Source organism: Lucilia sericata, unplaced genomic scaffold, assembly GCF_015586225.1.
Source record: "Lucilia sericata isolate MDLA Ls3-8-SP2 unplaced genomic scaffold, ASM1558622v1 Contig003242F_arrow, whole genome shotgun sequence".
In the NCBI taxonomy this organism is placed as follows: domain Eukaryota; kingdom Metazoa; phylum Arthropoda; class Insecta; order Diptera; family Calliphoridae; genus Lucilia; species Lucilia sericata.
The window spans coordinates 1-21121 of NW_023996773.1; the positions used below are offsets into that span (position 1 = coordinate 1).

The 21121-nt window shown below is 31.5% G+C and overlaps 7 protein-coding genes across 8 annotated transcripts; 5 read left to right on the forward strand and 2 right to left on the reverse strand.

Annotated features, from left to right (window-relative positions):
• The first annotated feature begins 579 nt into the window (after positions 1-579).
• On the forward strand, positions 580-2453 carry LOC119614673 (protein Notchless-like). Its single transcript, XM_037970787.1, is given in 7 exon segments — positions 580-843; positions 845-973; positions 975-1395; positions 1454-1684; positions 1754-2104; positions 2191-2317; positions 2392-2453. Coding segments are annotated over 7 exon segments (1479 nt in total). The 5' UTR covers positions 580-636; the 3' UTR covers positions 2405-2453.
• A 5-nt stretch (positions 2454-2458) lies between these two features.
• On the reverse strand, positions 2459-4935 carry LOC119614671 (pseudouridine-metabolizing bifunctional protein C1861.05-like). The gene has a single exon (XM_037970786.1). It carries the CDS (start codon positions 4605-4607, stop codon positions 2496-2498), a length of 2112 nt encoding a protein of 703 aa, XP_037826714.1. The 5' UTR covers positions 4608-4935; the 3' UTR covers positions 2459-2495.
• A 98-nt stretch (positions 4936-5033) lies between these two features.
• Positions 5034-5905, forward strand: LOC119614674. Its single transcript, XM_037970788.1, has 3 exons — positions 5034-5249; positions 5304-5596; positions 5669-5905. Exons 1-3 carry the CDS (start codon positions 5189-5191, stop codon positions 5879-5881), a joined length of 567 nt encoding a protein of 188 aa, XP_037826716.1. The 5' UTR covers positions 5034-5188; the 3' UTR covers positions 5882-5905.
• Positions 5906-6421: 516 nt separating this feature from the next.
• On the forward strand, positions 6422-7877 carry LOC119614675 (syntaxin-16-like). Its single transcript, XM_037970789.1, has 3 exons — positions 6422-6621; positions 6719-6855; positions 6917-7877. The coding sequence occupies exons 1-3, from the start codon at positions 6538-6540 to the stop codon at positions 7731-7733; spliced, it is 1038 nt and encodes a 345-aa protein (XP_037826717.1). The 5' UTR covers positions 6422-6537; the 3' UTR covers positions 7734-7877.
• Positions 7795-9414, reverse strand: LOC119614676 (RNA-binding protein pno1-like). The gene is made up of 3 exons (XM_037970791.1): positions 9158-9414; positions 9011-9104; positions 7795-8307 (listed from the first exon to the last, which is right to left on the reverse strand). The coding sequence occupies exons 1-3, from the start codon at positions 9346-9348 to the stop codon at positions 7894-7896; spliced, it is 699 nt and encodes a 232-aa protein (XP_037826719.1). The 5' UTR covers positions 9349-9414; the 3' UTR covers positions 7795-7893.
• Positions 9415-10183: 769 nt separating this feature from the next.
• Positions 10184-15398, forward strand: LOC119614678 (E3 ubiquitin-protein ligase SHPRH-like). 2 transcript variants are annotated; one of them, XM_037970793.1, is made up of 12 exons: positions 10184-10429; positions 10496-11686; positions 11775-12190; positions 12258-12459; positions 12600-12702; positions 12774-13317; positions 13381-13573; positions 13632-14011; positions 14078-14196; positions 14382-14685; positions 14753-14913; positions 14984-15398. In XM_037970793.1, the coding sequence occupies exons 1-12, from the start codon at positions 10267-10269 to the stop codon at positions 15165-15167; spliced, it is 3960 nt and encodes a 1319-aa protein (XP_037826721.1). In that variant the 5' UTR covers positions 10184-10266; the 3' UTR covers positions 15168-15398. The 2 variants fall into 2 exon arrangements, with proteins under 2 accessions (XP_037826721.1, XP_037826722.1); XM_037970794.1 differs by lacking the exons at positions 14078-14196; positions 14753-14913; positions 14984-15398 and having other exon boundaries at positions 14382-14673.
• Positions 15399-18345: 2947 nt separating this feature from the next.
• LOC119614677 (synembryn-like) lies at positions 18346-20945 on the forward strand. Its single transcript, XM_037970792.1, has 2 exons — positions 18346-18557; positions 18690-20945. The coding sequence occupies exons 1-2, from the start codon at positions 18477-18479 to the stop codon at positions 20271-20273; spliced, it is 1665 nt and encodes a 554-aa protein (XP_037826720.1). The 5' UTR covers positions 18346-18476; the 3' UTR covers positions 20274-20945.
• The last annotated feature ends 176 nt before the right edge of the window (positions 20946-21121 follow it).

Consider the following 21121-nt stretch of genomic DNA (forward strand, 5'->3'; position numbering starts at 1 on the left):
CTTATGAATATGACAGTATATATATACCTATATATATATATATCTAATGATTACTGTATCTTATTTTGTATTTATATAAAATTAATTAATCTATTACATAGTTATTAATCTTACAATACATATTTTATTGGCCATGAAGGCTTTCTTTGTATTGATATTAATAAATAAATAAATAAAAATAAATAAATAAATATTAAAAACTATCTTCTCTAATTCTATTCTATTTTTGTTGTGTTCATATCAGTATATTATAAAGAAAACTATACATTTATAAAATATATTTTGTTCGAGTTGGCGCTCAATAGGTAAAAATAAAAAATAAAACTTATTTATAAATAATTCGTAACTGAAATTAAGTATTGAGAATCATGTAATTCAATTCATAATATGAGGGTATATCCTGCGAACATGATATAAACTGGCTGGCAAACAATTGTTCTTTAGGAATTTAAGAATTAATTTATTTCTGTCGCTTGTCGTCAGCAGTCCATATGTAATCAGATGTTTCTCATCCCTATAATGAAATAACTATAAATCTGGCATCTTTATTAGTTTGTTTATGTTTTGCGTTATTTTTTATTTTTCGTCTGCACGTGTTTTCATTCATAATATCTGCTTGATTCTTTTCTTACAAACATGTTTTCAAAACGCATTAAATTAAATGATAAAAAAACAGAATGTGAAACTGTTGAAAATAATGAAACACATACGATACAGGCACGTCTAGTATCGGATACCGGAGAAGAGGCAGGACCACCCATCGATTTACCAGCAGGAGTTACAGTTGAACAATTGGGGCTAATCTGCAATGCGTTGCTAAAGAACGAAGAGGCAACACCGTATTTTGTTCTTTGTAGGCGATGATGAAATTAAAAAGACACTTGATCAAACATTAGATCTTAAAACTGTCGATACTGAAAATGTTATTAGTATTGTTTATCAGCCACAATCTGTGTTTAAAGTGCGCCCGGTTTACACGTTGCACCAGTTCCATGCCTGGTCATGCCGAGGCCGTAATTTCGATATTGTTTAGTCCGGATGGTGCTCATTTGGCTAGTGGTTCGGGTGATACAACGGTAAGACTTTGGGATTTAAACACAGAAACTCCACATTTTACCTGTACAGGACACAAGCAATGGGTCATGTGTGTAGCATGGTCACCAGATGGTAAAAAACTGGCCAGTGCATGTAAAGCTGGTAATATTATTCTTTGGGATCCCGAAACGGGCAAACAAGTGGGTCGTACTATGACAGGCCATAAAAAGTGGATAAATTGCTTAAGTTGGGAACCCTACCATAAAAATCCCGATTGCCGTAAACTGGCTAGTGCGGGAAGTGATGGTGATTGTCGTGTTTGGGATACGGTATTGGGTCAATGCATTATGGTGATAGCAGGCAAGTATATAAACTAATAAAAAGTATTTATTAATAAAGGTATTACTTTTGTTTGTAGGTCATACCGCTGCTGTCACCGCTGTACGTTGGGGAGGTGCTGGTTTAATATATACTTCATCCAAGGATCGTACAGTTAAAATTTGGCGTGCAACAGATGGCATATTATGTCGAACCTTTACTGGTCATGCACATTGGGTTAATAATATTGCACTTAACACAGACTATGTGTTACGCACAGGACCTTTTCATCCTGTACAAGATAGAAATAAAAAATATGCCGATTTAAGCAGTAAGTTATACCAAAAATTAACTAACATATTCTATTGTTGTAATATGAAAACTTAATATGTCTTCGCAGAAGAGAAATTACAAGAAATGGCTTTGCAGCGTTACAAGCAAGTCTGTCCCGATGATATTGAATCCCTAGTATCGTGCTCAGATGATTACACATTATATTTATGGGTATCAAATCAAAACAAATGTATTCAACGTATGACGGGTCATCAAAATGTTGTCAATGATGTTAAATATTCACCAGATGTTAAATTGATTGCATCAGCTTCTTTTGATAAATCCGTTCGTTTATGGCGTGCCAAAGATGGTCAATATTTGAATACGTTTAGAGGTCATGTTCAAGCTGTATACACATTAGCATGGTCGGCGGATTCCCGTTTAATTGTTAGTGGCAGTAAAGATTCAACTTTGAAAGGTAGGTGTAAGATATAGATTACTTTATTTGTATGTAATAAAAGACATTGCATTTCATTACAACTTGTTGCAAAAATTTGTTTTTAGTATGGAGTGTTCAAACAAAAAAGCTAGCTCAAGAATTACCTGGTCATGCTGATGAAGTATTTGGAGTGGATTGGGCTCCTGATGGTTCTAAAGTGGCTTCTGGCGGTAAGGACAAAGTAATCAAATTGTAAGTTTAATGAAATATGCTATAAAAAGGAATGCACTTATAAAATTTATTTTATATTTTTTACTTATTTACAGATGGGCTTATTAATAAAGTTAATAAAAATAAAAAATTAAAATGCATATTTTCTTTTTTGGATAAACAACAAAAACATCGTTTGATAGGTTTTAAACTTTCAAAATTATACATCTCTATACTTTAAGGCATCAATTTCATTGTTTAATAGTTTTTGCTCTTCCTCACTGTTTGCAAAATATTGTTCGGGCACAGCGGAGTTGGATTGTAGTGAACGTTTAGCTGCCAGAAAACCAAAAGCTATACTATCATTGATTGTTAAACCACGTAGTAAACCAGTTATAAAACCACTCGATAAACTATCGCCAGCACCCGAAACATTTGCAATATTATCAATAGAGGGAGCAGCATAAAAACGAGTAGAAAATATAGTTGATGGGTAATTTATATAGGCTCCCGTTGATGGTTCAAACATTTTCTGTTCAAAACTATTGCCACGTAAATTAACCAAAACACCATGAGCTCCCAATGTAACGACAATGCAATCAAATTTATTTTCAATCAACTTTAATAAATCCTGGCATTCGGCGACTAGTAGCTCTTGCGATGACAAAGCAGTATTTGGTTGCCAGTTAATCTTTTTGCCGGTTATGGTTTCGACAATAGCTTTTAGTTCGAAAACATTGGGTGTAATCAAGCGTATTTGCTGTGTAAGTGTGGTGTCCAGCTCAAAAGGTTTTCCGGCGATTAACATATCGGTGGGCTCAAAAAACACTGGCTTATTGTACTGTAGCGACAATTCCAATATTGTTTCTATGGTGTTTACGCTTAAATTACCGTCTATTACCACTAAGGGTGTATGCTTGAATTGTTCTTCTTGCTGTCTTATTACCTTAGGTGTTAGGGATTTGTGTATTTCCATATTGGCTAAACACATCTTACAATTGCCAAATTTATCAAATATTATAGAACAAATGGAAGTAGTTTTTTCCTGGTCAATTAAAATGCCGTGACGCATAGATTCTGGTATTAATTGCAATAAGCTTTGGCCCATATGATCTTTACCTATAACCGAAACAAAACTAGCTGCACCATTTAATTTATAAATGGCCTCGGCCAAATTACGACCTACCCCACCGCCCGATTCTTTGGCACTGGTACGATAGGTAGCGCCATCCAGATTTAAGGGTATATCATCTAACATAGTGAGGCAGAGATCCAACATAGAGGCACCAATTACTAAAGGGTTTCTTGATGTAGTTGACGTGTGTTCGGACGGTTGAGCATTTTTGTTAACAGTATTGCTTAATTCACAAGCAATTTTAGCAGCAACATGGGCATTGTTTTTAATTAAAGCCATATTCGCTTTAAGACTAGAACCACCGGTAATTTTTGCAATAGCAGCCAATAGAAATGGTGTAACTTCTTTTCCTTCCACTCCTTGGGCGGCAGCATCTTTATAGGCTTGATTTATGGCGGCAGTAATTAAATCTTTATCAGCGGCATATTCAGCGGGGATGGGGACACCAATTAATATGCCCGATTGCAATTGTAGTTGATGTAATGCATTAATAAGTTTGGCAGCTTCTAGAGGATTCTGTAAATTGTAGGGCGCTTTGCAGCCACTGTCACGAGTGTAGAAATCGGGAAATTTACCACCTTCACTATTATAGGCGGCCACACAGACACCTTGGGTCTCCAGATATTCCAATGTACGAGGTATATCCAATATGGATTTTACGCCACTACTCACCACAGTTACCGGAGTTCGTCCCAATTCCACCAAATCCGCTGAAACATCCATTGTAATATGACCATCGCGATGTACACCCCCCACACCACCAGTGGCAAATATTTTTATACCCGCCATATGAGCCACAATCATCGTGGCGGCTACGGTCGTCCCACCACACTTCCCATTGGATATTACATAAGCTAGATCTCGTCGTGAGGACTTTATTACATCAGATCTTTCCATTTTTGCCAATTGGACAATATCATCTTTTGATAGACCCACCTTGAGACGACCATCCATAAGGGCTATAGTGGCGGGCGTGGCACCAGCCGATCTAACTATATCCTCCACCTCAAATGCTGTTTCTAAGTTTTGTGGATAAGGCATGCCATGCGTTATAATAGTGGATTCCAAGGCCACTACCGGTTCTTGGTGATGCAAGGCATTTTTAACAGTAGGATGAATATCAAGTAATTTGCGAAAACTCGACAAATTTCTTTGGAATGAGAGATTTTTAATAGTTTTTAAGTTCTTTAAAATCATGACGGATTTTTGCAATTACTAAATTGTTTGCTAATAAAACAACAAAAACTAGTGATAAACAAAAAATAAAAAAAATACTTATCACAAAGCAAAATAAAAAGTAGACCATGTTTCTAAAATAATATACATAATAAGCGCTTTAAATATTACGAACCATTCAGACCAAACAAAATTAAATAATTTTGGGATTTCGTCTGAAATCGACTCGAAATTAAATAATTTCCCATACAATATTATTTTACATAATTTTGTTGTTAGCATTAAATCTCCAAATCATAAACCTGTTTAAAACAAAATTAAACAAAAGCAGGGAATTTTTGAGTTTACATTTATTTTATAAATATATTGTAAATCTTAAAATATGAAATAAAACAATTTAAGATTCTTTTATTGTTTAAATAAATTATTACAAACTTGTTAATCAAAAACGCTTGTTTAGCATTATCTGTGCATATGGCCATGCCAATTGATTTGACATTTTCATTTCAAACTGGCAATACCGTGAAAAGTATAAACAAGCGGCAAAACATTTCTTTATTTCAATTAATTTTTTATTTATTATAAAACGAGAAGAAAATATAATGGACAGAGAATATGAAATTGAACATTTTGGTTTCACCGCAGCACAATCTTCTCTAGAAAGTAAGTTTCAAAGCAATTTATTATACATTTTAATAAACATTTTCTCATCAAAAGGGAAATATTTTCTGCAAAAAATCTTGCGAAATGCCTTAGATGCTATGCTCAGTAAATTTAATGCCAGCGAAGAGACGAACGAATTATTGCGCCAAGCCAAGGAAGAAGTTTTTAGGAATATATGGCTATCCATGAATGATGATATAGAGGCTGCCAATAATTTGGATAGAAAATATTTTATTATACCAGATCACGTTCTACTGCCACAATATTTCGATCATATTAAATACACTGAAGAAAACGAACAGGAATTAGACAAACAATTGTCGTTGTTAAAGCACAACTTTTTAGAGGTAAGATAACAAATATTTTTTAAGTCTTAATAAAAAATTTATTGCTGATAAAAATTATATTAAACTAATTAGAATTCCATAATGCTGGCTTCACTCAAATTGGAAAATTCTCAGTATAAAAATTTCTCAACATTTGTGGAAGATGAGGTTAAAATACAAGATCAATTAAAGGAAGCTTTCAATAATGTTAATTTAAATAAAATTTATGAATTAGTAGATAAAACAAACAATTTAAAAACTAATGAATGTAATTTAGTTGAAAAAACTAAAAATTTACAATTGTAGGTAATATATGTTACACATTTTTTTTAAAAAATAATGAATCAAGCCTGTTTTTTTTTAATTTAAATTGATTTTGAAACAAGTAACTAGGTTTTTATATTAAAATATGTATGTATATTAAATTAAACCATGATACATGTTGTTATGTTATGTAGATATTAAACGATTTTCAAATATTTTTGGTTTGATTTATTTTATTTTTTTTATTACATAATGAAATATTTTTACCAAAAAGTACATTCGTTTCGGTCCTAATACTTTTTTCTATAAATAAACTTTAAATACGTTTCAAGCAATACTTCGTTGGTTTACACAAGAAATGACAAATTTAATCTTTTTGCAAGTTGCTAATATCGCGGTTTGTAATTAGCGTCTCAATATTTCAAATTTAAGGTGGCTTAGTTATTTTGACTTGTTCTAAAAAAACTAAAAAAAATTTAAACACTATTTTTTAAAGCAAGAAAAAGCTCTTAAAAGTTTATATCAAAACACGCAAAAACCTACAAAATTTTGAGTTGATTGTCAATACTGTTTCTTTATATTATTCGTTTTAACTGAACATACCCCTTGAAAAAAATCTAGAGTATTTATATTTTTTGTGCAATTTATTTGTTTTAGTAAAAAAATAATGTAAAGAAAAACTTTAAAAAATAAGAAAAATGTCTTCAAGGAATTTGACAGAAGTTTTCAATATTATGCGAAATAATGCTTCAAAAAATCGAACATTATATTCCGATGACAGAGTAAGTTTAAAATATGAAAACATATTTTTGGTGTCGTATTGATTTATTACTTTTTTCATTTGACTAAACAATAATTGTAATAAACAAACACCTGTAGAATAATGATGCTGATGCAGAGCTACTCCTAAGAAGATCTGTTCATGACGCTGAAGAGGGTTTAGAATTACGTGATGAATACGGTTCTCAACCGACATGGATTGACAAATTGGAGGAGGCTCAATACATTATGTCAAAGTGAGTTTGAAGATTAAACCTATTGGAATGTTATTTACATCAACTATTTTTCCTTATTTAGAATCAAACCAAAATTAGATGAACTTGGTTCTCTTCATGCGCGCCACTTGTTACGTCCAGCTTTTGACGAGAGCAAAGAAGATGAACTTGAAATGGAGTCGTTGAGTCAAGAAATTGCTAAATTAATTACTTCTACACACAGACATATACAATGTATACGTTCCAGTTTGGGAGTGGGTGGCAAATGGGAGCAACGTTTAACTGCCAATGTTGTCACATATTTAATGCTAAGTCTGCAAGAGCTGACAACTAAGTTTCGTTTAAGTCAGAATTCCTACCTCAGGCAATTAAATTCACGAGAGGAACGTTCACAAAAGTTCTTCGATGATTTCACAAACCCCAACGGCATGGAAAGAGAGAATTATGTGGACTCGTTCGATAACTTTTTACAACCCGCATCTTCTGGTGCCAATAAATATAATTTTTACGATGACGATGAATCGAAACAAAACGAATTAGATGAAAATTTTCAACGGCCTATGGGAAATCGTTTGACTCAACAACAGCTATTGCTGTTCGAAGAAGAAAACACTCGTTTAGCTTTGAGTAGAGATGAAGAGGTTTCTAAAGTTGTCAAGACTATATACGATTTAAATGACATTTTTAAGGACCTTAGCCAAATGGTGCAAGAACAAGGTACCATACTTGATCGCATAGATTATTCCATTGAACAGACCCAGTCTCGTGTTTCTGAAGGTTTACGACAGTTACAAAGAGCTGAAATGTATCAACGTAAAAATCGTAAAATGTGTGCAATTTTGGTTTTGGCTGGTATAACATTGTTTATGCTTATTTTGCTTATATTCACAAAATTATAGATGAACCGCAAATATAATCCTTACGCTGGAATTGGTGAACATCATAAAAATATTCCATATCTTGTTTCATTATATGTATTAAACTTACTGTAAAAATATTTATTATATTTAACTTCAAAATTCACAACTAATAACTAAATTAAAATTTCCACTTGCGTTTTTACATTCTTTCGCTGACGCGTGATGCTACCGAACGTAGATTACCGTATACTTTACTAGGTGGAGATCCCAAAATCAAATTACAAATAGCTCTACGGGCCAATTGAATATTTTGATAACTGCCCAGTATATGAATTTTACTATCGGCCAAAACTATACGTGTTTTTGTAACATTTTCAATGGTAAATTTGGTGCGACCACCTTTGCCAGCAAGACGACCAATGGCACGACTCATGTGATCACCTCTTAAAGTTTTCACATCTTTTACTTCGAAAGACTCCACGAACAAATCATCCAAACGTAGTAGGGCCAAGGCATCATCTACTTCGAAGCCACAGAGAAAAGCTTTAACAAAATCCGCACCCTTTTGTAAATTTGAAATATCTGGAGTCTCTGGACTAATACGAACTTCGACCTAAAATAAAAAATAGTTGATTTCTAGAATTTTGTTTCTGGATAAAAAATTAGGAATGGATAGTCATTAACTCTTGGATGGTTAAAAACGTAAATAAAATTATTGGATTAAGTATTATTTTTTTATTTTGATGTATACGTATGTACATGTCGTCACCTAAATCATTGAAGGTATTGCAGCAAAACAGATGTCCGCAGAAAAAAATTGGACTTCGTGGCCCAACGATTTTAGTAAATTGTTTACATACCTATTATTTTATATTTTTTAAATATTTATTTTCTTTTTTAAAGGATTTATTTTGATCAGTGAAACATCCAATTATCAGTCCGCTCAAATTTTCATATAACTTTAAAAGTCTCTTAAGGACAATTGGAAATGTACATATGCATATTATTAAAAAAATTTAGTATTACCTTCACAAGTGAAGTACGCCGGGAAGTTTAACAATTCTCTTAATATTAGATTTTAAGAAGTCTATGTTTCATCTTCAAACAAAAACAATCTTATTTAATTTGTAACTAACCAAAGGAAACCATTTCAAAAGTTTAGCTTCGATAGATTTGATTTACGATTAGTAAACCAAATATTTTAAATACGGGAATAATTTTCTGTTAAACCTACAGTCCGGTTAGTACAACTATTCACTACATGAATTAATCTATACAACTGATTTTTTCTTAAATTTTAAGCAATATTTAGTTACCTGTTTTGCTTTCATATTAAAACGTATCTGTAACTTCATGTGTTCCACAATGGGTGTAAAAATTTTCATCCAGTGTTCTTTGAGTGATGAATATCTAAAATTTCGGAATTTGTAGTAATGGCTTAATATACAAAAAACATTCCTTACCTATGCGGAGGCACTGCAATTTTACGCACTTCACTTTTAACTCGCTTCGCTTTGGGTGGTAGACTTTTACGGACGGCTCCTTCAATGCCTGTTGTTTCGTCAACTTGCATTTCACTGTCATCGTTTAGCGAACGCTTTTTGGCAGTGCGTGTTGGTAAAATATCATCAACTTTTATGTTTTCTACTTCCATTTTGTGTTAATTGTTGTGAAAATTTGTTATAAAATTGAAAATATTTAAGCTGGTTGAAGAAAATCTAAGAAATATCAACACATGTGGTTTTTTGTTGGAAAAGAGAGTTGTCAAAACAAATACAAACGTCAGTCGGAGAGATTTTAAAAATGATGCCACATATAGTATTTTATGCGATTTTTACAGGGTTGGGAAATTCCAAATGGTTTACTATAAAATACGGTTCTACGTCAAAACAAAATGTCAACTGTTTGCAATTTCTGAAAGTCGACTTTTAAACTTTCCATACGAAATTTTGATTTTTGAAATTGTTAACTTTTCGATTTTTTTAATATCGTCTTTTCGTCTTTATCCGACTGTATCCACTTTTTGACATTTTTCACAATGCTTATATTAAAAATAAAAAAAGCTTTTCTTTATTTTTTTGTTTTTTGTAATAATAACTATACTTAGCAAAAAATTGTATATTCAATCATTTTTAATTATCGATTACCTGTGAAAAAACATCGGCTATAACTTTTCGGCAAAAAGTCAAAGTCGACTATTATTATTATTTTTTTTATTTATTTATTCAATATAGCAATACAAAGCCTTTCCAATTTCCAATTGTTATTGCGCAATTTTCGCGAATATTAGTTGTTGCAAAAAAAAAATAGTAAAATGTCATTAAACATTCGAATATTTCTTGAAACGACTTTTTTGAATTATGTCATTCTTGTAGTAATTCGGTTATGTGTATCAATTGAACGATTTTTACGAGTCACTGTATTAAGTAATGTTTAACACAACTTGCCAGACTTTTTTTCTTTTTGTTTACTTTTACAAAAACAACATACTTTAGTTTGAGAGGAAATTTCAAATATTTTGTTTTGTTTGAATCAAGCCAAATAATTTTCGCAAATTTATTTAGTTTTAAATATGAGTGATCAAATTATTTTAACAAAAATTGCTAAATTAGCAAATACGCAAGAAATATCGTGTGATAATAAAAATGTAACGTTCGAGTGCAAGGGTAAAAAATGGTTACTTTTAGATGGCTACAAGGATGATGCAAAAAATATATTTCAACTTATACAAAAATGTAAATTAAAAAAATATTTATGCAAAATTTTTACAATTATAAATTATAAAAAAAAATAATTTCTAGGTGGCCAACATAGGCCCAAAGATTTTGGATTTGCTTCAACTTATGACGGATATTTTGTGGTTGTCTACAGAAATATTATACGCCATAAAAAGGATGATTTCTTTGACCGACTAACGGAGGAGCTACTTGATACAGTGTATCCATATTTAAAAAAACATGCATCTTCATCCTCTGTTAGGGAAAATAAAGTTTTAAAAACATACGTAACCACCCGACTGTTTGAAGCATTACAACTTAAACATACAGAAGTAATGAGACAAGATTTAACCAATGCTGCACAGCGTAGTTTATCACTGCCTTCAAGATTTCTGCCAACTTTATGTGAATATCAGAAAAAAAGCATTTTATGGTTGCTGAAAAGAGAACTAGATCAGGAATCCTTTCCAGACTTTTTTGAAAAACTTACGGCCAAGGATAACGAGACTACGGTATATAAACATTTATATTCTCGTTATATACTTGCCGATCCTCCTGATGATTTGGTATTACCTCCTGGTGGTATTTTAGCTGATGAAATGGGTTTAGGTAAAACTGTGGAAATGCTGGCATTGATTTTATTAAATTCCTGTCTTGAAATCAACTTAAGCCCAAGAATGGAGACGTTCTTTTCAAACACAATGGCAAAACGTAAATGCCTTGATTATAAATTATTTTGCATTTGTAATTCCAATTCAAAATTAAACACCATACAATGTCAAAAATGCCAGCTATGGCAACATCAAGACTGTGTCAATTTCTTTGCTTCTGATATGGACAACGAAGAGGTCAATACGCCATATTTATGTCCTAGCTGCTGGCAGCTTGCGGTAAAAGAATATGGTTTGTTAAAAACAAAAGCCACATTTATAGTTTCACCCAATACCATTAAAATGCAATGGGCTTCGGAAATTAAACGTCATATACAGCCAACTTTAAAAGTTTTTATTTATGAGGGTGTTTTATCGGGAAAATGGATAAGTCCCCGCCAGCTGGCAGATTACGATATAGTACTCACGGACTACAATATATTAAGAGGCGACGTTTATTTCACCCAAGATAATGTCAGTGAACGTTCAACTCGCAATAAACCACGTTCAATGCGAGCCAATACACCCATTCTTATGTTGGATTGGTGGAGAGTGCTACTGGATGAAGCTCAAATGGTAGAATCTAAAACCTCAAAGGTTGCTTCATTAGTTCGTATGATACCCGGTATGCTTTTATTTTATAAGTTTTTTTTGCTTTTATATTATAAGTTTATACTTTATACTATTTTTTCTTTTAAATTATCTAACTTTAGCCATACATCGTTGGGCTGTTACTGGCACTCCCATACAGAATTCGCTTAACGATTTACAACCTTTACTACAATTTATTGGCTTCGAGGCCGCCAGCGAACCTTACGTCTGGCAACAAATAGTCAGTGATTTCGTGCATCAACATGAGCAACAGCTGGAGAATAATAATGCAATTGCCTCCACCTGCCCAGCCATGATAGACATTTTACAAAAATGTATGTGGCGTACCTGTAAAACACAGATAACTTCAGAGTTGAACATACCACCACAAGAAGAGATTGTACATCGCATACAATTCGATAATTTAGAAAAACTCTTCTATAATGAACAGCATGAAGAATGTCGTAATAAATTCTTAGAAAATGTCCATAAGTACAGTAAGAGAATGACCGCAATATCACCACAAGTTATGAATATTGTAAGAGAATTTGTTTTGGGTAATGGATTTTATGTACATATTTTAAATTGTTTCTCTTTTTTTCTAGATTTTACAGCCCTTTTTAAAGATCCGCCAAACCTGCTCTATACCAGTTGTGGTGGCAACTTCTAATGTCAACAGGAATAACAATTTCAATTCTCAGCAACAAAAACAATTTTTGCAACCACAAGAGCTGCACGATTATTTGAAATCAACAAATGAGATTTCTTGCAAATCGGAATTACGTGCCATGGCTTCATCGCATAATGGTAAGTTGTGAAGAAAATTCGATGTTATGTTCGAAATCTTAAGGCTTTCTTTATAACTTTACAACTTTATAACTTTATAATTTTATAACTTTATAACTTAAACAAAACAATTTTTAATTAAGTGAGTTGAAAATTTTCAGGTTTAGCAGCTTTATATTTTTTGCAAAAAAAATATGACGAGGCAATCAAAAATTATAAAGCAGTATTAAAACTGGCTAACGATTACAGTGATATGAATATAGCGTAAGTATTATTAAATTCCTTTTCTAAATAACATTCTGTCATAATCTTAACCATTTAAATTCTTTACACAGTGTTGACAGCTTATTACAAATACATGCACTGCACAATCTAATGCAAATTAAAATCATACAATCGAATATTTCTAAAATAAATTTGGAAAAATATGAAAAACAATATAATCAATTAGAATGGAAGTACTTAAGTGCGTATGCCAGTACTTTAACAACAGTTAAAAGTGGCTATGAAGCAGCAGTGGACAAGTTGAGTGCAGAGATCTCAGAAAATTTCATAATAACAATGGCTGATGGTCTTGAGACACTCTCGTCCAATGATGAATCGATTTTATTGCAAAAAATACATGAAGAGTGTATGCCTAAATTTGGACAAACTAATGTAAAACTTGTTGAGATCCAATCCTCACGTTCATTATTGTATGTGATACAATTGTGGTTTAATAAATTGAGAGATATCTCGAAAACTTTACAAACTGAAATAGAGGATTTAAATTATTTCAGTGAGAATGTACGGGCACGCAATCAAGTAAGTCCAGCTATCTGGAGAAATATTATGCATTTGGTGAATTCTGTTTATGATTGTCATTTAAGTGAAATAAGAGTAAGTTTGCAATAAAGTATTTTTAATATACATATTGCTGAAAATTTGAAATTTAATATTTAGGAAGTACAAAAATCCAAAAAGGATATAGAGAAACAAAAAAAGACTCCCAAAAAGAAAATTTTGTGTAAATTATGCTCCATACGTAACTCCATGAATGCTTTCGAATGTCTGTTATTTGATAAAGTTATTGATAAGGAGACAAATGATACAGAAGGTTTGGAAAATCCTTCCTTTGAAATGTATCTTTGTAAATGTAAGTTTAAATTATTTCAACACACATCAGCTAGATTACTACATATTTTCAATTACAGTAACATTCCATTTCATTAAAAACAAACATCGTATTTTAATCAATATTATGGAAAAGTGCTGGTTGTATTTGGAAAATATGCAATTGTTTTGTAAGCGTTTAATAAAATTTTGGATTGAAATGGAATATACGATTAAAGCTTATGATGAATTGAATATGTGTAAAATGCGCATCACTTTAACCGATGATGCCGAAGATAAATCTATTTTTAAGATAATGGAAAATGAAATTGAAGGACGTTTATTGGAACAACAAAATGAACTTGTGAATGCTCAACATCAATTTACCATAAAATTGGCCCGATTAAGATATATTAAACATTTAGAGGGCAATGATGATCCGGGTCCCTGTCCTATATGCCGTTTAACCGAAGATGATAGAGTAAGAGATGATATTTACAAAATTGCTTTTAATTTAATGTGTGTATATGTATGTGTATATTTTTAGTATGCTGTTTTGGAATGTGGTCATCATATATGTTTTCCTTGTTTGAAATCGATACGTTTATATGTTAAGGGCAGCCACTTTAAATGTTCAATATGTCGTAATTTACAACAAAATCAAAAGTAATTTGAATTACATATATATTTTTAAATAGAAATATATCGTTAATATAAGTAAATTGTCTTTGTAGCTTTATAACTTCTTTTGCATGTCCCTTTGCTTTTATATTGCCATTTATTTAGTTTACTTAATTTTAAATTGTTTTAATGCTTTTCACAATATATTCCCCTTTTCCCCCTTTCTTTAGAATATATTACGTAAGTCGGTCCAAAACAAAATCGATTGATAGTGAAATAATTATAAAGGGAAACTATTCATCGAAAATCACCTATATAGTGCGCTTAATTTTCAAATTACAAAGAGAAAAAATTGAAGCACTTCAAGAGAAGCAAAGTGATTCCACTATTGATGAAGAAGCCAAAGAAAATAACGTTAAAATATTAATATTTTCACAATGGGAGCCTATTATACAAGCAATTGCCTTGGCGCTCAATGAAAATAATATAAAATATCGGGCACAATGTACACCAAAAACAATTGAAGAGTTTAAGGTATAGATATAGATTTTAACGATACGTTTCAAGATAAATATATGATTAATTTCTAAAAACTTTTTAGAATCCAAGTCTTGGCATTACATGTCTGCTAATGCCTTTTGTAAGAGGCTCGAAAGGTTTGAATTTAGTTGAAGCAACACATGTTTTTCTAGTGGAACCCATTCTCAATCCAGGCGAGGAATTACAGGCTATAGGACGAGTTCATCGTTTTGGACAACATAGGTAAATACATATAGAAATATAATTGCATTTGTATATATCAGAGATATAAAATTGCTTAAACATTTTTCAGACAAACTACTGTACATCGTTTCATTGTGCAAGAATCAATTGAGGAAAAGATTTATAATTTTATTATATCTTCCTCTTCTACCTCAAGTGATGCGACCGGTTTACAACGTAAATGGGAATTTGACAATATAACTCTAAAGGATTTCGAAAATTTATTTACTTTAGAAAACGGTGAATGTGATTAAATGTAAAATTATACATTTTTTCATTAAAAACAACAGTATTTTATATTATTTAACTAGTTCTTTGCTTTACATGGAGATTATGGATTGTTTCCTTATATCAGGATTCATGAAAGAAAACTACATCTTGGTTTTTTTTCTATAGAAAATTTTATTTGTAAGAATTTATTTAAGAATAAATTATTAATAACATATTATTTAATACAAAATTTTAAGTATAAAAGTATTTTTGTATTGAACATCACTGTTAATACCATATGAAAATTAAATATGTATGTATAACAGTTATACTTTTAGTTCTTTTGGTTATTACAGCTACTTATTTAGTTACCGAAAAAACAATCGTTTTCCATACCTGCATACTCAGAGTGCTGAGTCTGCAATTTATGAAAAGTCGACTTTCCAAATATTTTCAATTTACAAGTCGATTTTCGAATTTAACAATTTCGACTTTGAAGTTTTTTAGTAAGGACATTTTCCGAGTTTTTCCGAGATTTTAGATTGCTTTTTTTTTAACTACTTCTTCCTACTTTTTGACTTGTTTACTTTTATTTGTAAAGTCTACTTCTAGAGTTTTTTTTAAATATTATTCGATTGTTCGAATTTCGATTTATAAAAACTTATGTAAAGCATTTAAACGAAATGCAAATGCTTCTCTTTTTCTTATGATTCAGTTTTTTTGCGGATATATAATCGAAATTGAAATTAGTATGGTTTTTCAAAAATTTAAAAAGCGCACTTTTTCATTTGTAAAGACAAAAACATTATATTTTTAACATAAATATTGAAAAAGGAGTCAAAGAAAGTCCAACGACGAGAAAGAACATAGAAACATGAAATTATGCACGTAGAGCCCGGAGTAAATGAGAATCTATAAAATGACACTTTTTGGTACTTTTTCGTTCTTTGACTGGTACTTTTTGAGCTTGCTACAAAATTTTAACCTCGAAACATGAAATTAAGCACTTAGAGCCTGGAGTAAATGAGAATCTATAAAATGGGAACTTTATCGTACTTCGACTGGTACTTTTTGAGTATTCCATAAAATTAAACCTAGAAACATAAAAATAAATATGTAGAGCCCGGAGTAAATTATAATCTATAAAAAAGGACTTTTTAGTACTTTTTCGTTCTTCGACTGGTACTTTTTGAATTTTTTATAATATTGAACCTAGAAAAATGAAATTAAGAATGTACAGCCCGCATTAAGTGATAACATATAAAAGGGGACTTTTTGGTACTTTTTCGTTCTTCGACTGGTACTTTTTGAATTTTTTATAATATTGAACCTAGAAACATGAAATTAGGAATGTACAGCCCGGATTAAGTGATAACATATAAAAGGGGACTTTTTGGTACTTTTTCGTTCTTCAAAAGGTATTTTTTGAATTTTCTATAATATTGAACCTATAGACATGAAATTAAACCTGTAGGGCATGGAGTAAGTTAGAACATATAAAACGGGACTTTTTGGTTCTTTTTCGTTCTTCTATTTGAATTTTCTATTATAATGAGCCTAAAAACATAAAACTAAGCAATCAGGGACTTGAGTGAATGAAAATTTAAACTGGAGTATTTCTGGTAATTTTTCGTTCTTTAACTGGTACTTTTTGAATTTTCTAAAATATTGAATATATAAACATAAAATTAAACACGCAGTATCCTAATTGAACGAAAATTTATCTCGCTTACGTCCATTTTGCAAAAAGGGCTCGATATCAATCGAAATCTCTATAGGCCATAATTGACCCTGCCCCCTTCAATAATTGATTTTAACGTTTTCTACGTACTTAATAATACCATAATAAAACAATTTTTATTGGAACGAAAATATGTAATGTAAATATGTATATGAAATCTTCTTCAGAAAATTACTTAAACGCACATAAATGGCTTTCGATGTCGAAGAAAAAAGCATTTTTAGGAACCGAAACCTACATTTATGAAAAATAAAATTTTGAGGATCGGTCCGCCAATATAACCCTCTTACAGAAAATCAGTTTATAGCTAATACATCATTCCAAAAGTTATCATTATGACAGATTTATGGTAGAATTAAAAAAAAATACTTTAAATTATAGAGAACTTTGTCCATAATTGACCCAATTCCACATTTAAGTCTCTAATCCGAAAATCACGTTCTTATTAATCTAATGATCAAAGTCCATACATATATATATGTATATGACCATTTCCGAAATTTGCTTTTTTACGACAAATGATTTGCCGAATATAACTCTTACTCCTTACTTATTTTAATCATAAAGAAATTAACGCTAAAATAGGAATAGTCTGCCTTTAGAGTTGCGAGTTTTCATACACTCTAATAATGTTTTCAAAGTGAAACTTTTGGAATATTTTTCAAAATCTTTGTGATCCCTTTAAATGATGTTGTTCTGGAAGAACTTTAACATCCATGTAAACATTTGGGGTAATGAATTGGGGGACTACCAATGAGGGGAGCGGAACCTCCCATACGAATTAAATACAAAAATTCGTTTATTTGGGAAACTAATAGAACTAAATTCTTAAAATTTTGCACGAAGAACTTTAATATTCATCTGAACATTTTGGAGAAAAAAGGGCGGACTTCCATCTGTCGGGCTTGGAGCTCCCATATGAATTAAATAGAAAAATTCGTATATCTGAGAAACTATTAGAGCTAGAATCTTCAAATTTTATTGAAGAACATTTAGAGAAATTGCAATAATTTGCGTGGAATCTCCCATATGTAACAAATTGTATATCTGCAAAACCATTGTAGTTAGAATCATCAAAATCGTTAACTGGGTTTCTTATTTATATTGCTTTTAGGATAGCACAGCACACTGGGTATAGCTAGTAAATAAACAAATAAAATATATTTGTTTTTACGTTTTATATGGAGGATAGGGTTAAATATCGGCAGATCCTCGTAAAACTTGGAGAAAGGATTTGTTTTTAATTTTTAAGAATTTTTTATTCATCCCTGCATAATTTCTCACACAACTTTTGAGCTTGCTCTGTTTTGTTGTTATAAACAATATATTTGCTTCCAAAATCCCACTTTCTGATCTCTCGGATTCTGTTTATATTTAAAATCGTTGAAAATTTAAAAACTAAACGTAGGTGAAAACTTAGCCGGCTTACAGTCGATTTTAAGCCGCCTCCGATTTATTTAGTGTCTGTCGCCGCCGCCGTTAATATTTGTCGGCGCAGGACTCTGTCACAGAGTGTATAATTAAAGTAAATTTTTGTTTTGCCATTTATTTAAGAAATAGTGCGAGAAATATTATTTAAATTAATAAACTTAATAAATCAAAAAACACCAATATGGATGCCGACCAATTGAAACAATTACAGGATAAAAATATACAGAAATTTCCCAAAGTATTGGAACAATTCAATAAAGAAGTAAGTATGAGGTAGTTGTTAATAAAATGTAATAACTTCTAGAAGAGGGTGGAGAAAAAAAAAGGAATTTAGTCAGTCATATTCATAATACTTAATTGGATTAACAAACCGCAAACCAATTTCTTTTTCTAGAATGCCAATCTTTTCAAATTTGATAAATTTCACAAGAATGACTTGTGGATTACATTGTGGAAAACGGTCTTCAACATATTGAATGATGAGCGTTTGGAGGAGCACCATATATTGTGTTTAAATACGATACGAATTTTATCCCGTGACGAAGCGAGTCTTATGAAAAACAACATAGTAGATGACATAGGTTGCCTGCTTAAAATGGCCCATTTAACTATGAGTAGTTCGTTGGTGGGAGAGCCCTCACAGGAGCAAGAGTCACCACGTTCGGTTAGTTCATTGGATATTTTGGTGGATTTTAATATGGAACGTGTGGTTGAGGCTTTGAAATGTCTGTGCAATTTGGTTTTTCAAAATGCTGAGATAAGACGGGATTGTGTAAGACAAAATGTGGCCGATCAAATATTCCATAGGTTGTCATCAACCCTACAGGTGCCCGAAAAAATTGAGCTGTTTGATATGAAGTTATTGTTTTTAATAACCGCTCTTGAGACTTCAGTACGTAGTCGTGTGCTGTTTGAGCTTAATGGTTTGACCTATATGACCGAGTTAATGGACGAAAAGCTACGCAGCACAAAGGAATTCTCCGATGGACAGTTGGATGTAATTATTGAAATGCTTAAAGTTATGTTTAATATAACTTCTTGCACCGACAAAAGTCCCAGTGAGAACGAAATACAAAGTCTTCATTTAACAAGTGTTATACGTGATTTATTGTTGCGTTTTGGAGCCATGAGTAATGAACGTGAGCGTCAAGTGGTTTCCCATTCTATAGATCTCCTTACCAACATTTCCAGCAGCTGTCTCAGTGAGCTTATGTTAAAGGTTGATGGCCCCTCGTCATCGTCTGCCTCTATGGAAAATTGTCGTATTTTTGAAAACCGTAATGTTACAGCTTTAGATATTATACTCAATTTCCTACTCTATGCCCTTGATGATTTGGAAAAGAACACTTCTTCTAATAAGGAACATGTCCAGCCGGTCTTAACTATTTTAGTGAAATGTGTTTGCAGTAATTCAACTATGCGTCACTATGTGCGTAGCATAGTTTTACCACCTTTAAGAGATGTTTACAAACGTCCCGAGGAAGGTAACGAGTTGAGAAACTATCTTTGTCGCCTTCTCATGAATCCCAACATGGTGGTACGCAACTTATCCTATGAATTATTGCTCGTTTGCTGTAAGAAAAATCCCAGTCGTTTGATAAAACATTTCGGTTACGGCAATATGGCTGGTTTGTTCGCAAATGCTGGCATTTTAGATTGCCGCAAGCCGGATACTAGTGAATATTCTTCGGATAGTGAGGACAGTGATACGGAAGAGTATAAACGCATTAAGCATTCAGTTAACCCAGTTTTGGGTTGTTATATGCCTCCAACCACCAATCCATTGGATGGCATGTCGGATGAACAAAAGGAATATGAAGCCGAGAAGTTGGCTCAATTGGTGGATAAATTACATCGTGGTGGTATTATAAAGCCCTGTCGCATCAACGAAGAAGGTAAACCCGAACCTGTCGATCATATCTTGCAATTACAGCAGGAATTGCCGCAGCAACAGGTACAACAAAAAGGTAAAGATTAAATTTCTAGTAGTTTTAATTAAGTATTATAGTAGATATACAAATAATTAAAGTTATTTGATAAATATTAAGCTGTAGCATAAATAGATTGTTACAGCATTAATATTTATCAAATTAAACCTTTATATAGTGCAAAGTAGTTAATTTATTCCTATGCAATATGAACTATTTATTAAAACTATATCTAGTCTTTTGCAAATTCAAACAAAAAAAGTGCATTTTCAAGAAGCGTTGTTGTAAACATTAACATAACTCTTATAAACAAAATAAATATACGAATACATATAGTTAACGAATACTTACATATATAAATTAATCTTAAGAAGAACAACTGTTGCCGTTGTGTCAACAAACATATACTAAATCATAATATAAATGTTGTCAATCAAAAATAAACATAAATAGTTGCTACAAACAATACGTAACATACATATTTAATATCAAATTTTGTAAATCACTTTAGAGGAGGTTTTACTAACAAATTCTTAAAATATTCGATAATTTGTTTCTAGAATTTTTCAATGTGTGTAATCAAGTGCTTTTCTAAATAAAGGGCTTAGTTTTTTTAAGTTAATGCAATTTTTTTGCTTTAAATGTGTAAAAAATAAATTACGAAAATATTTTGTAGTTAACAATCAATACAAAATATATACCATAATAAATATGTATGTAAAAGCATGAAAAAAGAAACAAGCGTTTTAATTATCTTAATATTTAATGAAAGTTAAATGCACTAAATAGAATCGTAATAATCCACAATTTTCGTTAAAAATAGAAAATCATAGAATAACCATCAAAATTCAATATTAAAAAAATATATTATATTGAATAATTCTAAAGTTCACTAAAA